The 18,528-nt window shown below is 39.5% G+C and overlaps 1 protein-coding gene across 1 annotated transcript; it reads left to right on the top strand.

The window, feature by feature from the left end:
• Nucleotides 1-67: 67 nt before the first annotated feature.
• CRELD2 (CRELD disulfide isomerase 2) lies at nucleotides 68-16,758 on the top strand. Its single transcript, XM_026669022.2, has 10 exons — nucleotides 68-243; nucleotides 2,411-2,493; nucleotides 6,389-6,499; nucleotides 9,187-9,278; nucleotides 11,820-11,996; nucleotides 12,524-12,619; nucleotides 13,286-13,369; nucleotides 13,908-14,003; nucleotides 14,109-14,249; nucleotides 16,256-16,758. Exons 1-10 carry the CDS (start codon nucleotides 88-90, stop codon nucleotides 16,306-16,308), a joined length of 1,089 nt encoding a protein of 362 aa, XP_026524807.1. The 5' UTR covers nucleotides 68-87; the 3' UTR covers nucleotides 16,309-16,758.
• Nucleotides 16,759-18,528: the final 1,770 nt, after the last annotated feature.

The following is an 18,528-nucleotide window of genomic DNA, read 5'->3' as shown; positions in this document are numbered from 1 at the left end:
GGGCGGGACTAAGCAAAAGCAAAAGAGTTGTGAATAAGAACCGGCCTTCGAGCTCAGGGGAAGGGGAGGGGGCGGTTGCCTAAAGCGATGAAAGCCGGTCGGGCTGCGTGGAGATGGCTGGAAGCGTTTGCTTTCCTGGCCTTCCTCTCCTTCCCGCCCGCGTCGCAAGCTCTGGGCTCCCCTGAGGAGAGGCTCCGGCAGGCCTGCAACACCTGTCGAGGGATCGTCGACCGGTTCGCTCAGGTGGGAGAGGCAGGGAAGCTTGAGGGTACCTTTGCTCGGCAGCTTAAGGAGGGCGGAGGGCGAGAGACCTTGGCTTAACTGCTTCCATTTAACATATTCCATATTCCATTTAACATATATTCCATTTAAAATAGTCGGAGAAAGTTGGTTTTCCCCGCCCCCTCATTAAAACTAGTTTCTTAAATAGGGGTAACACCAACAAATTGCGGTGTACTGTGTGTTCCGTGTAGACAAAATGTTTGTGTCCTGGCTTATTTTTAATAGCGTTATTCGTTAGGGTTGTGTCTTTACAGGGAGGCTTCAGAAATTAACTCGAGGCGGTGATCTTAACATTCCCGTGTCTTTGTTTTCCACGCAAACAACAACCCTGTGAGGTGGGCTAGGGAGAGAGAGAGAAGGGAGAAACAGAGACAGAAAGAGACACAGAGTGTAAGAAACAGAGACAGAGTGTAAGGCAGAGAAAGAGAGAGTGTAAGAGAAAGAGACAGAGTAAGACACAGAGAGAGTAAGAGAGAGAGAGAGAGAGACTGTAAGAGGCAGAGAAAGAGAGAGAGTGTAAGAGAACGAGACAGAAAATAAGAGAGCCAGAGAGAGAGAGAGAGAAAGAGACAGAAAGAGAGAGTGTTAGAGAAAGAGACAGAGAGTAAGAGAGACAAGGTGTAAGAGACAGAAAGAGACAGAGTGTAAGAGGCAGAGAAAGAGAGAGAGACAGTGTAAGAAAAAGAGAATAAGAGAGACAGAGAGAAAGAGACAGAGTGTAAGAGAACAAGACAGAGAATAAGAGAGAGCCAGAGAGTAAGAGACAGAAAGAGACAGAGACAGAGTGTTAGAGAAGGAGACAGAGTAAGAGAGACAGAAAGAGAGAGTGTAAGAGGCTGAGAAAGAGAGAGGGACAGAGTGTAAGAAAAAGAGACAGAATAAGAGAGACAGAGAGAAAGAGACAGACAGAGGCAGAGAAAGAGAATAAGAGAGAGAGAGAATAAGAGACAGAAAGAGAGAGGCAGAGAAAGAGAGAGGGAGGGAGGGAGGGAGAAAGAGAAAAAGAAGAGAAAGAGGCAGAGAGATACAGAGAGAGACTGGCCTAAAATGACCCAGCTGGCTTTTATGCTTAAAAAGCAGAGCTAGACTTCAGAGCCTATGCAAGTAGTCCTCAACTTATAACCATTCATTTAGTGACCATTGGAAGTTTTTTTTTTTTTTAATGTCATGGCCATGTTTTACACTTACAACCCGTTGCAACATCCCGATGGTCACATGATCAAAAATCGGACAGTAGGTAACAAGCATGTATTTATGATGTGACACTTTTCTGCAGTCATGTGATTCCCTGCCGGCTTCCAACAAGCCAACTCAATGTAGGAAACTAGATTTGTTTAACAATGGCATGATTGGCTTAACAACTGCAGCGATTCACTTAACAACTGTGGCAAAAAATGTAAAACAAGTCAACTGCCTTGTTTCGCAGTGGAAATGTGTATGCTCAGTTATGGTCATAAATCAAGGACTGCCTGTACTAGCACCTCTGTCAGTGCACAAAACTGGCTCTCATGTTCCAGAAATGTTTCTTTTAAAAAATCCTTAAATTTTAAACTGTGACAGAAAGCATTTGTTAAAACACTTCCTAATTCAATTTTATGGTGTTATAAATAAGGATATGGATTTATAGTTAGGCTGGTACATAATGAACTGAGAAAATATTAAATGAGAATGGTATAAAATTAGAACTCTTTTGTATTGGGATTAATTATTGGAAAGAAGAGTACTATTAGTGCATTGACACTAGTGAAAATTTGAATTATTACTGGTTTCAAAGCATGTTGATAGAATCGCTTTCAAAAATGCTGATTAATATTTGCTGGTTTGTGTGCAAACAGGTAGAAAGAACAATAATCTATCAATTAATAGGGCTTAACCTTTGTATGGACTTGAAGTATGAGCTTTCAAAAAAGAGTAAACTAATTCATTTGCAGAGTAATACATTTCTGTATTGTATGTATACTTTCTGTAAATATTTCTTACTGGACCTCGATATAGTATACTATCCATGGAACCGGTCCCTGGGCACCACTTGGCTAGGGTATAAATTTTTTTGAAAAAGGGTCTGCATTTTGGTAGTAAAAACAATATTTTGAAAAAATATTCATTTTATCAAATTTGTGTTCTAAAGGGGCTAACAGACACAGCAAAGAAGAACTTTGGAGGTGGCAATACAGCTTGGGAAGAAAAAACATTATCAAAATATGAATCAAGGTATAGCATATATTATTTTTCTTTTCAATGTGCTAATAGGCTTTGCAGTGAGCAAGATCAAGATGCCTGAGACTGAATACAGTATATAAAGCAGAAATGTTGTTAATTTATAGTTAAGTACCTGACTCTGTTTGAAGACAGTTGGCTAGCAAACATACTTTTATTTTTCATGTTGGGATATTTAAGTTTGACTCAAGTATCAACATATAACCTGGCCCATACTATAGTTTTGTAATCTCAAATCCAACACAAATATCACAGCAACCAGAAAAAAGAGGAATTTGTACATGCAAGGATGCAAGCTTTAAACAAGTCCAGATGTTGCTGTTTGGGCTGCTGAAAATGTCCAAGCCTAGAGTCTAACTTTAATATTCCTATGCTTAACGCAGCAGGTTTTTTTTTTAAGTTTATTTGCTGCCTATCTCACCATGTGGCTACTCTAGGAGGCTTACAATAATAAAAATGGAAAAATGAAAAGAGCGTAAACATAACAATAACAGAACAATAGAATAAACAATAAAAAGAAAACTGGGTATACAGTAATATGAAAATAAAAAATGGGTGTCTCAGAATCGGCTAGCTGTCAGGATTCCAGCGATCTCCCTAATTAAATTATGAGCCTTGAACCAAACTTCAAAAAAATTCAAAGAATTCATTAGGAATGACATTGGCATGACTTGTATGTAGCCGATTCTGAGACATGTAATTCACTGTCACCCTTGACCCTGGTTTTCCCCCACCTCTGGGTGTATCATAAATCATATTCTCCAACGAAACACGTCCATAGCCAAGAGTCATCAACCATATTCTCCAATTAGAGATTTGTGCAGGAGAAACTTCAGTCGCCTAGTTACAATCTCTGCAAGAATCAATGGAATGCACTTTAGATTCCAAATTGCTGCACTGCTCTTTCAAACTCCTTCCCCACTCCCATTCTGTTGGCAACTATAAAACGGGCATTGAAATGTTTTATGAGTTGACAATGGACAGGTGGGGAAGCAGGAAGCAAGGACAGGTGGAGTTTGCTATCCGTCAGTAGCCCCCCCCCGCCCGCCCCCCACCCCCATGTCTGCTACTCTTCCGTTAGATTCCCAGACCAATCAGCAGAGCCGATCTTCAGGTTCTTATGGAAGATTAGGAAAGTGGAGTCAGATCTCACCGCGTAGGGTAAGATGTTCTAAAGAGTGGGCGCTATGGCAGAGAGGGTTCTTCTGTGTCCCAGTAGTCAGAGTTCCCTGACTGTAGATCCTCTTTGCCAGCACAAATGGAGCGGGCTGGTCATAGTAGAACGAAATGGTTCGTTATATACAGATTTATCGGGCGTATAACACGCACTTTTTCCCCCTGAAAATAGGGGGCAAATGATGTATGCGTGTTATACGCCGATATATGTTAAGAAGCCTTCGGTGAATGCTGCTGGGATCGGGATCAAGGACACAAATGAAAGAAGGGGAGGAGGAAGCAACCGGCCTGTCCTTCTCTCTGGGTCAGCTCTCTCAGTTGCTCTCTCGCTCCTCCACCAGCACAGGAAGAAACTGCTTCAAAGAAGCGGGGGCTTTTCCTGTCGCCTCTCCCCCCCCCACCCCGTCCGCCCCGCCCGCCCGCCCGCAGTGCTCCGTTCCTGCCTGCCTGCCTTCGTTAATGGTTGAATCGAACAGCTTCGGCTGAGTAAAAGAGGCGAATAGTTATTATTCTCAGCCGAAGCTGCTCCCAAACAACCAGAAACTAAGGCAGGCAGGCAGAATTTTTTTAATTTTTTTCCTGAAATTTCCCCTTAAAATGAAGATGCGTGTTATACGCCTGTGCGTGTTATACGCCCGATAAATACGGTAACCTAAAACTTTTAAAAAGTCATAACCAACCCCTTGAACTGCATCCAAAAGCGGACCGATACCCGCAGTTCAGCTCGCAGGCTAGAGGTGCAATACGGGGGCCCCAAAGACTGCTCTCACTGCTGCACTTTGAACCAGATGAATTTTCCAAATGGATTTCAAGGCTAGAGCGCATTGCAATAGTCCAGATGAGAGGTTGATTAGGGCTCAAATAACTTGAGTACAGGGAATCAAGTAAGGGCACGGCTGGTGCAGGAACTGGAGCTGTATAAAAATTCTTTTAGTCACACCCATCGGTTGTTCTTGAAGCAGGAGCTGTGAGTCCACAGGAGCCCCTGAGTTGCGAATTGGATCGGATAATGCAACCCATCCAGAAGTAAGGAACACAAAAACTCTTGAAGCTCCATGCACCCAGAGCCACTCAGTCTTCTCAGGGTTCAGTCGGAACCTGTTGTCCCCCATCCGGGTCACTAAAGCCTTGAGGCACCTTGAGAGGGTAAAGACAGAATCTCTCCGATCACCAGGTGTGGAGATGTAGAGCTGAGTCTCATCAGCATACAAACGATATATCACTCTGATGTTAAACAGGAGAGCAGAGAGTACTGAGCCCTGTAGCAAGCAAGCGATGGGGTATAGATCTTTCACTATCTACACCTATTGGGAGAAGTCCTGGAGAAAGGAGCTGAACCAGTGCTAAACTGCCATTTATCCCCAACTCACATAGCCAGCCCAAAAGGATCCCTGGTCAATGATATCGAAAGAAGTTGAGAGCAAAAATGTTTGCATTAGCCCCATCTCGTTTTCACCCGAGATCATCCATAAGTGTAACCAAACTGTCCCATAGCCTGGAACATGACTGAAAGGGGTCCAGAAAATCGGTTTCATCCAGGGCCCTCTGAATCCAGGCCAGGCGACCACTTTTTCCACCACCTTCCCTAAAAAGGGAAGATGGGAAATTGGATAAAAGTTGTCCAGATAGGTGGGGCCAAGTGATGTTTTTTTTTTTTAAAGGAGAGGATAAACCAGGGCTCAGATGATCATCTGACACACACACACACACACACACACACACACCCCTAAGAGGGACAAGGTGATCCAGAACAGGGCTGATGGTAACATTCTACAGAAGCAATAAGAGAGGAGAAATAGTGTTATTTTGCCACTTTTATTGCCACATAATAGACCTTAATAGCGGCTTTAAGTTGTATCCAATCAGAGTCATCCTTCGTTTTTCTCCAGCTGGTGTTCTAGACCCAGGGTCCATGGACCGGGTCTCATTGAGAACCGGTCCATGCAAGTAGTAGGTGAGCTCCATTTGCGCATTTGCTCTAGGTGTCTCTTAACCTGTTTCAGAACCCTCAGTTCCTCCATGAACCATGAGAAATGGGTGTGAAGGGTTGAGAGGGGTCTCATCGGTGCAATTCTGCCCACTTATGACTGGCACTCCACAATCATGTGATTTCTATTTGCAAAGTTCTCTGCTGGCTTCCCCAAAAATTAGTGGGGAAACCAATAGGGTTGCAACCTGCTGCTGCCTGCTGACCTTTGTCTCTTTAACCTTTGTCTCAGCCAATGGCACAGTACAGTGAAAGTATACAACACATTCACTGAGTATCCCATTAACACCTGTGTTTCCAATCTAATTTAATTAATTTTAATTTTATCAGTCTGCTGATAAGGAAAAGCAGATAAAGGTGGCTTGCTGCCTTATGCTGAGGTGTCCATTGTAGGTTAGCTGTGTAGCTGAAAGCCTTCCATGCAGGCAGTTTCCTTCAGCAAAGAGCTCTTTTCAAAGTTTTAGCAGTCTTGGGATGGTGAATGTTTTATTATTATAAGCTACTTCAGCTTAAATTAGTAGATTGATTATTTATATGTTTGGTTGTTTATATTTCATGGTTCTAGACAGCCTATATTCCTCAAGGACATTGTAGTTGTAGATTATATAGTATTAGAAGTTAATAGCAACACTTGATTTTTTTAAGATATGTGTTTTAATTTTTATGGACATTTCAGCACTGTGTCAGAATTCAATAAATCAACTCATTTCTTGTTTTTCTATGTAGTGAAATTCGTCTTGTAGAAATTATAGAAAATCTGTGTGACAGTAGTAACTTTGAATGCAACAACATGGTAGAGGAGCATGAAGAACACATAGAAACTTGGTGGTTCAAACGGTAAGTAAAACTACAATAATACTTTTTTAAAATATTGGCTGTAAGTGCATGGTAAAGGTAAGAATTTTTAAAAACACAGATAATCTAAAGTAATATTAAATGCATTAAAAGCCCATTTTAAGCTGTAGTTTGATCATGTATTTCCCCTTTCGCTGTTAAATTGACAAGGCATGCTTATTTGCTATATACTTTAGTTAAACCTACATGAGTAGGATAAAGTTGTTTTTGCTGCAGCATTTGTGTTGTGTTGATGGTTTAAAAAAAATCTAAACTACTTTCAAAGATCTTGTGCAGAAAAAAAGTAGATTGCATTTAGTGCAGCTGTTTCCCTTTCCCCTCCCATTTTGTTAAACAGTGGTAGATTACTCGGTGCCCTACAGAATTTTTGGACTGTGTCCATAATTATTCAGCAACGACCATGCCAAAGCATCTGGAGGGTTGGCTATATCCATTTAGGGTGCAAACATCTAAAACAAGGCAGGTGCTTTATGAATGGCACAGAATAATAAAAGTATACAGCATTGGAGTGTCCCCTTGAGACACATATTTCCAATTTAATTTATCAGTCTGCTGATAAGGAAAAGCAAATGATGGCTTATTGCATTAAATTGATAGGTAGACTACCCTGAGTTTTTGCATCATCAGAAGGTGGATATAATCATTCTCGAAGTTTCCTAAACAAACTTCAATATCCTGCAGAAGCCTGGCATATTCTTTATTGGTGGCATTTAGTATTGAGATTTCCATCGTTGTTGCTCTACACGGCTGCTAGATGCTACCGTAATGCACGTGATAAGCGTTCTAGACATTATTTCCTAGGATTCCATGATAAGGTTCTTGTTAATTCCAGATCGCATCTGCTCCATTTGCAACTAAAGAAGAGAATTTATCTAACTACCAGCCCTGACAGCACTGCCTGGGATCAGAAGGGCAAGTTGTTCTTCTTTGTATATCATCACTTAGCTGCAAATCCTACAAACCAGTTTTTGGTCCTGAGATACAGCTGAATTTTTTTTTTTTTAATTGAATACATATGTTTAGGGTTTTGGCGTGTGTTTGTGTGGAACATGCATTCATGCTAACTCATTCTTTTACACATTTGTAATGATACCTTGCCCTTGATTAGCGATCCCTGGTTACGTTAGGTTAAAGCCTTTTCCTTGTCCTGTTCTGATAATTTTGAGTTTAATGGCATTTCCATAGACTCCACTGAAAAAGGTTACCAATGTAAGATCTGTAGCTATTGGTTTTGTTTGTTTGTTTTTTAACTCTGGTGTTACAGATTATTATGCTCAATATGTGTGTACCTGTGTGTGTGCCTGTGTTATGCACTGAGGAGGTTGTCAGTTGTCTCCAGCTGCTGCTACAGAGCTACTGAAAACTTTAATCATATCTTAAATATGAGAGAAGGGTTGAAAAGATAGGACTTTCTCCTCAAATGAAATTATCAGCAGTTACTAATTATCAGACTGTAGTTTTAATTGAAAGCCCCCTGATTCTTTAAAAATAAGTAATTTCCTGGACCCGGCCCTTTTTCTTTTTTTTGCTGTAAATATCTGAAATATTATATTCTCTATCACTTTCTTGCTGTTTTTAGGTCAAAGTTCCATAATTTGGTTTCTCTCAATTTAAAGAGATAGCCACCAACAGTCACCCCAAACAGCAAAAAAGGGATATATAAATTTAATAAATAAATAAAGGAAAATATTATTGATACTAAAATTCTAGGTAGAGCTTCTCACTGCTAAATCCAGCTCTCTGCTCTTCCCTTGTCCTTTTAAACTTTGCTGCCATTTTTCACACAGGTAAATTATTCTAATTATTAATGCCTTGTGTTTCTAAACACAAGTCCTACGTTAGTTTTCTCTTGAATATCTTGTTCAGTATTTCACTTGTTGATCTGATGGCCTCATACAGTTTTGGCCTCTCCTGGCCTCATAGAGTTTTATTCTAAGATTTTTAAATTATGATAGATAGTATAGTTAACATCCTAGTTGTAGAGTTAGAGTTATGTCTAACTTTAATGCTTAGAGTTAGGGCTTAGCCTTGGACCAAATACTGCAACTGGTAGGTTGCAAATGGATACAGACAGAGATCAGTCAGCAATTGAAAATGCAAGCTCTACTAATGCCAATCAAAATTCAATCTCACTATCCACTGTTTGTTACTTTTTTTAAAAGTATGGCTGGAAATAATGATGGGTCTAGCTTAACATCCAGGTGAGTCATTACAGCATCTGATGCTCTGGTAGGAAATTGTAGTGCAACTTCTCAAAAACAATCGCACAGACCTGGCCAGTGCAGGTATGGTAGTTGTGGTACAACATACTACTGAAGCATAATAATTTAAGACAGTAGATTCTCAAGCCGTTAAGAGTTGTTTTACAAATATTTCATTGTTCTCAAAGGAACTGGTTTGTTATAATGAGGTAGGAAATAATTGTACTGCAATAGCCTGGTTCACTCGTGCCAGTTGCTCACTGCTTTATTCTCGACCAGGAGACCAAGCTCTCTGTGTATAGGATGCTACAGGTTGTATATACACATCTTGCATGGTGTTTACATTATTGCCTTTTGGAATTCAGTGGCAATTTGATCTCTTCTTTCAGAAATTAATGTTGGTATGTAACTTGCACAGGTTAAAATGAAATTCATGAACATTTCTTATGAATTATTTTATTCTTACAGGAAGAAGAAACACCCTGATTTGTTTAAATGGCTTTGTATTGAAACACTTGAAGTTTGTTGCCTTGCTGGAACGCATGGACCAGACTGTGTTGGTAATTAAACTTGAATAGATAAATACAAAAGTATTTCAGATAAGTAGAATTGAGAAGATTTAATGTAGATAATTAAGCTTCATTTGTGCCATCAGTGTTGTGAATTCTGCCGAAAATTTTGTCTAGAGACATGATAGACAATGAAAGGAATGGAATGGAATGGAATCAGTTAAATGAACTGCTTTAAATAGGTTTTGGAAGTATTAGAAAGGATGCAAGAGGCAGCTATATTTCTAATAATAGCCTTATTTAAGAGCAAATGCTTTTTGGATATATCACTGGATATTTATCTTCTACACTGAGATAGCTGTTTTTTAAAATATTTTGTTATTTTTCCTGTACTTGTGGAGCAAAAAGAAAAGGCAATATATTAGTGATACATTACTTTGTAAGATAAAGGGTAGGGGTGGGGTAAGTGAGTAAAAGTTGGAGTTATCCAATGAGAAGATATGTGGAATTTCTCACCCCCACATATTATACACTGCTCAAAAAAATAAAGGGAACACTTAAACAACACAACGTAACTCCAAGTCAATCACACTTCTGTGAAATCAAACTGTCCACTTAGGTAGCAACACTGATTGACAATCAATGTCACATGCTGTTGTGCAAATGGAATAGACAAGAGGTGGAAAGCATAGGCAGTTAGCAAGACATCCCCAATAAAGGAGTGGTTCTGCAGGTGGTGACCACAGACCACTTCTCAGTTCCTATGCTTTCTGGCTAATGGTTTGGTCACTTTTGAATGCTGGCGGTGCTTTCACTCTAGTGGTAGCATGAGAAGGATCCTACAACCCACACAAGTGGCTCAGGTAGTGCAGCTCATCCAGGATGGCACATCAATACGAACTGTGGCAAGAAGGTTTGCTGTGTCTGTCAGCGTAGCATCCAGAGCATGGAGGCGCTACCAGGAGACAGGCCAGTACATCAGGAGACGTGGAGGAGGCCGTAGGAGGGCAACAACCCAGCATCAGGACCGCTACCTCTGCCTTTGTGCAAGGAGGGACAGGAGGAGCACTGCCAGAGCCCTGCAAAATGACCTCCAATGGGCCACAAATGTGCATGTGGCTGCTCAAACGGTCAGAAACAGACTCATGAGGGTGGTATGAGGGCCCGACATCCACAGGTGGGGGTTGTGCTTACAGCCCAACACTGTGCAGGACGTTTGGCATTTGCCAGAGAACACCAGGATTGGCAAATTCGCCACTGGCGCCCTGTGCTCTTCACAGATGAAAGCAGGTTCAACTGAGCACATGTGACAGATGTTACAGGGTCTGGAGACGCCGTGGAGAATGTTCTGCTGCCTGCAACATCCTCCAGCATGACCGGTTTGGCAGTGGGTCAGTAATGGTGTGGGGTGGCATTTCTTTAGGGGGGCGCACAGCCCTCCATGTGCTCACCAGAGATAGCCTGACTGCCATTAAGTACCGAGATGAGATCCTCAGACCCCTTGTGAGACCATATGCTGGTGCGGTTGGCCCTGGGGTTCCTCCTAATGCACGACAATGCTGGACCTCATGTGGCTGGAGTGTGTCAGCAGTTCCTGCAAGACGAAGGCATTGATGCTAGGGACTGGCCTGCCCGTTCCCCAGACCTGAATCCAATTGAGCACATCTGGGACATATGTCTCGCTCCATCCACCAATGCCATGTTGCACCACAGACTGTCCAGGAGGTGGGGGATGCTTTAGTCCAGGTGTGGGAGGAGATCCCTCAGGAGACCATCCGCCACCTCATCAGGAGCATGCCCAGGCATTGCAGGGAGGTCATACAGGCACGTGGAGGTCACACACACTACTGAGCCTCGTTTTGACTTGTTTTAAGGACATTACATCAAAGTTGGATCAGCCTGTAGTGTTTTTTTTCCACTTTAATTTTGAGTGTAACTCCAAATCCAGACCTCCATGGGTTGCTAAATTTGATTTCCATTGATAATTTTTGTGTGATTTTGTTGTCAGCACATTCAACTATGTAATGAACAAAGTATTTAATAAGAATATTTCATTCATTCAGATCTAGGATGTCTTATTTTTGTGTTCCCTTTATTTTATTTTTTTGAGCAGTGTATTTATTTTATGAAATGGCTACCCATTTCATACAAGGTGACTTGGGCAGTATGCCATAAAGCCAACTGTTGAAGCCAAATATAAAAACCAAGTAAACAGTTAACATAAGTAAAACCAAAATTGCAAGAGGGTTGATTAGAATGTCCTATGTGGTACAACCAAATGTGTAGGTTCTCTATTGTCAGAGAATCTGCAGGCCTGGTTAAAACAACGTTTTTGAGAGATCTGCAAAAGTCCACAAGGGTTGAGATAACTTCACCTTAGATAATATAGATAATAAGTTGCAGAGCCTGCAGGTGGTTATTAAACATGTTTGAATATTTCTGACACTTTTAGTTGAAACAAAGAAAATGTCCTGATAGGCTTCCTATTCATCATGAAACTTACAAATAAATATGCTCAGGTTGAGCTACAGCAAGAGAAACAGTAACAAAACATTGTTTTACCTGAGATGTAAATGTTGTGCTTATTTGAAGCTTGTCGTGGGGGATCAGAAAGGCCTTGCCATGGAAATGGCGACTGTGATGGAGATGGCACTAGAGCTGGTGATGGATCGTGCAAGTGCAAAAAAGAGTATCAAGGAGAATTCTGTTTGAACTGTTCTGATGGATTCTACAACTCTTACAGAAATGATACACATTCTGTTTGTACAGGTATGTTTACATGCTTATATTATTCAGGGTGATTGATTAATTGGCATCTTTGATTTTGTGCGAACTCCGCATTTGCAACAGGAAAGGCATCCGGCCAGTAAACACTCAGCCCATTCAGTTGCCCTGACTTCACCCCAATGACAGGGATTATGGGGTCGTTAAAAGAGCAAAAAAACAAACAAACATTTTTTTTGTAGTAAATACTTGCTGGGTATTGAATATTCATGTAATTAATGTACATAGTAATTTTGTTCCAATAATTATGTCAACCTAAGTTAACCGTTTCCAGCCTGTTGTTCTCCAGCTAGGAAAGAACAAAGTACTATCATCCCTTTTTCCCCTGTATATTTTTTGAGCTTTAAACATAGCTATAAAATTCCTATTCCAGGAATAACTCAGAAATGAAAAAGAAATGTGGAAAAAGAAGCCATATTTTATAAAGTTACTTTATTTTTTTGTTTCAGTTACAAACTTTTTAAAGTTCTGCATGTCCATAACAATCTTGCAAATGTTGCTTTTCTTCATAGCTTGTCATGATTCATGTAAAACATGTACTGGGGCAACCAACAAAGACTGTAAAGATTGTAAAGAAGGTTGGCTCAGAAATGAAGAAGCCTGTGTAGGTAAGAATAGCTATGTGATACTTTTTTTAAAAAAAAATGTGCCAAATAATTTATTAATGTAAAGGATGAATGATTATCTTTTCTTTCTCATATGTACTATATATAGATGTTTATGCTGCCTATCATTTCTCAAGAAGGAAAGTTCTTAAATATAGCAAAATTGTAGATCTGTAGCTTATTTGTATCAAGTTCTCCCAACTCTCGCTTACTTTGTAAGATAATAGCTTGTATTTTTCAGTCATAAATAAATTCAATTCTTTAATGGTTAACTAGTTTGTTTTAAAATAAAGGCAAAGATGGGAGAATTAAATGTTCTGTAGTTTTATTCATTAAATAATATTGAGAAATGGATACATTCACATATTGTAACTATAATTTGTGAAGCAACCAGAACTATTTTGCAGATTAGTCTTCACAGTTTATCAACCTACTTCTGATTTATTTTGCCTCTTCTTTCATTACTCCTATTTGTGGATCATTTTGTTCTTAGAAAAGAAACAAGGCGGACAAGTGTGAAAATCATAAAGATCATTTAACATTTGATTAAATGTATCTAATACAGTGCAATCTATATTTTAACACTATCTTGCACCTCAGATTTCTTTTAAAGTTTTGAATGTGTCTGTTATTCAGGCTATAGCCTTTAATGTAGGTTCATTTTTTCAGATGTGGATGAATGTGTGGCAGAAGAATCTCCTTGCAATTCCGATCAATATTGTTTGAACACAGATGGTTCTTTCTCCTGCAAAGGTTTGTTTTTTTAATATTTCTAAATGAATCACAATATGTAGACTGCTTAATTTGTTTTTCATGAATAACAAAAGTGCCAATTGGTTGCTGAAAATGAAAATTTAAAAATAATTAGTGGACCTTCAGTTTAATTTCAAATTTTAAGTTTGATATGGCACTACATTTGACATTTAAGGGTTGACATTGCATTGTGTGTGCTCTTTCAGATTCCCTAATACGCTTGTTAAATTGAAAAGATTTCAATGGGAGAACATGACTGAAGACCCAACTTAATGCAAATATTTTTGTACAAAATACCTTAGTCATGAATGTAACTATTTCCTCATTAATTGTGTGTCCATTAATTTTGCATTTTCTCTAGCTAATCATGTCTGTCATGTTAAATGTAATGACATGTTACTAGATATAAACGGGCAGCAAACCCCACACTCACCCCAATTATGTTACTTAGTTGTGTAATGAAATGTCTCAGAGCAAATAATTACACTCAAAGAGACCAAGAACTCCATCGTAATGGCATTATTATTTTGCATTTTAGCATGTGATCTCAGCTGCTTGGGATGTACAGGAGAAGGGCCTAATAAGTGTAAAAACTGTGTAACCGGCTACGAAATGAAAGAAGAAACATGCACAGGTTAGATTATTATAATATGGATATACAACATTTTTTAAACAGTTAATATTATTTAATAATTCACCTGCCTATTGTTAAATTTCATTTTCCCATACATCTTTGTAGATGTAGATGAGTGTTCACACACCGAAGAAGTGTGCACAGGAGAAAATACCAATTGTATTAACACTCCAGGAGGTTACAAATGTGTCTGCTCAGAGGGCTTTGAAGACAAAGATGGCATCTGTGTTCCATCTATAAAAGCAGGTGAGTGACTGTCTTTCCAGTGGGATTTAGTGGGGAGAATGGTGTAATTATTGATCCAAAGAAAGTTTCAATTTTCTTACATTTCCCTTTAAATATATTTTTTACATTTCAAGCTGATCACTATATTTTCTAATGGATTCCTGGTATCTTTTCTGGTATTGAATAAAATCATAAAGACTAAATCCTGCCATGAAACTCATAGTAATTTTGTTCCAATAATTATGTCAACCTAAGTTAACCGTTTCCAGCCTGTTGTTCTCCAGCTAGACCAACCTCAGAATTCTCACTCTAACTGGTTGACAGGTTGATGAATGGTAAATAAGGTTGAGAACAAAAGCAAGAGTCAGGCTGAGAAGATTGTGTCATGCACTGTAACAGGCAAGTATCTGTCTGCCAAAAAGTAGGCTAGAGGCGTTCAGCTCCCCAAATTTATCTAAGCCATGATTGAGTCTCAACTATAGTACAGTCAAGTTCAGCTCGAGAAGAGTCTTAGCAATGGAGCAAACAATCCATAGTAAGGATTTCAGAAACTTAGATTGTACAACCTGTAAGTACATCCTTGAAGACGCAACATTGTGAACTATATGGCAGAATACTTACTGATGACAGTCTATATTCCTATCTGCATTATTCCCTTAGTACTGATGTATTGGGTTGACATTCATAGTTTTAAAAAGAGACTATATATTGTGTTTCCCCCAAAATTCGACCTACCCCTAAAACACCCCCTAGCCCGATTCTCACGCATGCGCCTAATATAAGCCCTGCCCCAAAAATAAGCCCTAGTTAAGCCCGACCCACCATCTGGTTGTACAAGATGGAGCAAGGCGCAGGCGTAAAAATCAAGCTAGGGCATGGGTGTAGTGGGTGGAGCCACCCCACACGCCCCATACTCGCTTACCTTAGAACCACCACCACCAGATTTTCCACACCCCGACATCTGTTGCACCGCTGCCTGACTCCTGCAGCCGCTTGTGGACAGAGCACACGCAGCGCATCATTCCGGTGCCAGGTAAGACATTCCCCCAAAACAAGACCTGGTGCTTATTGTGCCGAAAAAAGTTTTATTCTTCTTTCGGCACCACAATAAGCACCAGGTCTTATTTTCGGAGAATGTAGATGTACTGACTGCTTTTTAAAAACATGGCAAGACCTCCACGTTATGCACAATATTTCATGTGCTTTTAAGGACTTTCCTTTCTCCTTCCAGCGCAAGAGTAGACAAAGTCTCTCTGGAAAAGTATTGTCATGCCTCTGGTGGGGACTGACTCTGAGGAAAAGGAGGAACAGCCAACAGGGATTGGAAGTGTGGCTCTAGAGGTGGTGGAGGAGGCTGGGGAAGGGCAGAGTCTGGCTGAGCAGTCAGAGGAGGACCCAGGCCCATCCCCTATCCATCCTAGGGCACACAGGGAGGAGAGGATCAGGGAAGAATGTGGTCTACTCGGGAGGAGAGGGCCATGATCCTCTTCACGGGTTGCAGTTGAGATGTGCATAAAAGGTTGGACCTGCGTGCTAACAGACGCAGGAGACAAATTAGTGTTTTATTCCTAAAGAAGGTTTATCTTGGTTGGCGTTCTTCCAACGGACTGTATCTGGTTATCTTCCTGAAGTTGGCAATTATTTATCCTGGTCTATCGTGGAACTTTATTCAGTGTGGTTTGTTTTTGGTTTTTGCTTCGTTATCGGCTCTTTGAATTTGAACTGTGTTTCTTTCCTTTGAAATGTTATTTTGAAAATCGTTTACTCCTCCACTGTGAACAATTAAACAGTGAAGCCAAGCTGAAGACATTAAAGGACTTTTATTTACGTTTTGGTTTTTGTTATATTTCTGAGATACTCTGGGTCATCACAGGTATCTTCCCAACATAAAGAAAAATAGACCACTGCCCTCCTTGGGCACATCAATATACTTTCTACACAAGCATTGGCACTTCTGAATGCTAGCCAATAGTAGTAATGTGACTGCATAGGAATTACATTTAATTAAGATTCATTCATTTTGACAGAAGAGAAAACATCAGCAAATATAAGTTCATCTGATATTCATGAAGACTTATGATCTACATTCCAAGATGAGACATCGACATCTAACCCTTAAGTTATTGAACTGAAAACCACTACCCAAGGTGATATGTAAATGGTGTTATATAAGTGCAGGTTGCCAGTGTGATTCCCTTTGGAAGTGAATGATAAATTGTGCTTAAAATTGCATTTCTGTACAAAATGAGAACAATCACTACTTTTTATACAGGCGTTATACTATCCTAGTAGAACTGGTTAGTGACATTTGCTTGAATCGAATGGATTGTGCCCATTTCAGCACTATTTGTCATTTGTGGAGCAATAGAAAAGGAAAGTACTTAGCGAATAAAAACTTTTAGATGTGGTTTTTTTTAAATGCCTTTTTAATGTTGGTAAAAGAAGATGACGTTTGGAAAATAATTAGTAAAATCTTGATGGTCAAATTTGTCATTAAAAATTTATTGTGGCTGCTTTGTATTTTCTTTAAGCTTTGTGTGATGGCATTCATTTTTAGTTCTTAAAATCATTTTTATGTGTCTTAAGAGGGATATTATCATTGGTAGCTCATGATATCAATAGTATCTCATGAATTTAAGACTTCAGTTTTATATTGTAAAAATGGCAGTTCTAAATTTCTATTGGAATAAGCCTCTGTCCATCAAAATAGAAGAAATTATAATCTTTAGGAACAAATTAGTACTTAACTTTCTTTACATCCATTAAATTAGAAAACAGAATGTGATACATCTTAATTTCCAATTGCCTTTACACTAGAGAAAATATGAAATATCTACACAAAATAGATGAATTGTGAATTACAGGTAAGTCAAAATCAGACTACATCATCAAAAATTTACAATTCCACAAAAAGATTTTAGATGTGTTTAAATAAGGTATATTTAAATTCATAGTGAAGTCTAATACAAGAACATTCTGATCATCACCTTTAAGAAATGTAATAAGCTGGTTATGAGATCAAATAGCTAAGCCAGCTTTGTTCATGCAGCCAACTATATGGAATCATTAAAATGCTCCTAGAAAGCCAGTTGCCAGCTCGCACATTGCCTGAATCATTTGCCTGTTGCTGGTGCAACATTTTTATGCCTGGAGTTCACATCTGAACTTTGTGACCTGCCTTGGGAATGCAAGATGAGTAGACAAATCTACACTTTGGGCTTCTTGGAGCTGTATTGTGGGAAGGGGATTTTAGGCTGTAATGAATACTGTAAGACATGTGAAGTCATAAAAAAAATACGTTTTGTTCCTTGGCCAAACCCTACCCACAAAATCTTCAAGCCTTAATATACACTTTTCAGCTGTTCTCAAAAATGAAAAAAAAAAAGTTTAAAATTTCTGTCACATTCTATATTGGGAGCAAATGGGTCGCCATAAATCAGTTCTGTGCTTCAGAAAAATATGGTACATGGTGAAATGCTTGTCCAACTTACTGTCAGGGTTCCAAGTAATAACGCCCATAGCAAACAGAACTCCAAGGCAGGTAGATTCCTCAAAGAATTGTTTTTTTAGATATATCATATTGGCACAGACTGGTGAAAACTGACTCTGTGGTTTTCACCTAATTAAAAGTAAACGTTTTTCCTCTTTCCCAAACAGTCACATGGTCCAATCAAGGTGCTGTCCGGTTGCCTGGTAATTTCACTCCTCTCTCTGGCCCTCTGTGGGAATGTCCTTGGTTCCCAGGAGAAAATATTTTGTTTTGACTACAAAACCCTAGCTATTTCTATTCCCCCTCCCTATCCCTCAGCTCCAGCGTGGCAACATTGAAGCTTCAAAATGGCTTTGGTGAGGTCAACTTCAGGGTTGACACTTACATTATGTTATATACATGATCAACTGAAAAGGATACGCTACTCCAGATGAAGCAGAGATAATTCATAGGTCTAAATGATGCCATTGTCTTACACAATTATGCTGTTTTAAGTATTGCTAATATATAAACTGATTCAAAGACTCTTAAGCACCAATAAAGGAGAGTATTCGTAGCGTGGGTGAAATGAGGGGTGCTTGTGCTCTGATGGTTGGGGTTTTCTGCAGATATTTCACTCCACTGATGATGTTATCTAGTTTGGCTAATAAAATATCTGCAAAAAAGTAATTAAGCTCAGAGAGCACCAAAGACCCTTCACTCTTAAGCACATAGATATTTAAATTCCCACAGATAAATGTAAGAGCAGCAAAGTATGTAGCTGAACTGATCTTTCAATATTATTGCAGCAAAAATACTTTCATTAGCTTC

The sequence above is a fragment of the Notechis scutatus genome, chromosome 6 (assembly GCF_049901735.1).
Source record: "Notechis scutatus isolate UNSWTSFEM ecotype Mainland chromosome 6, rNotScu1.2, whole genome shotgun sequence".
Taxonomy (NCBI): Eukaryota; Metazoa; Chordata; class Lepidosauria; order Squamata; family Elapidae; genus Notechis; species Notechis scutatus.
This window is presented reverse-complemented; position numbering and strand designations above follow the sequence as displayed.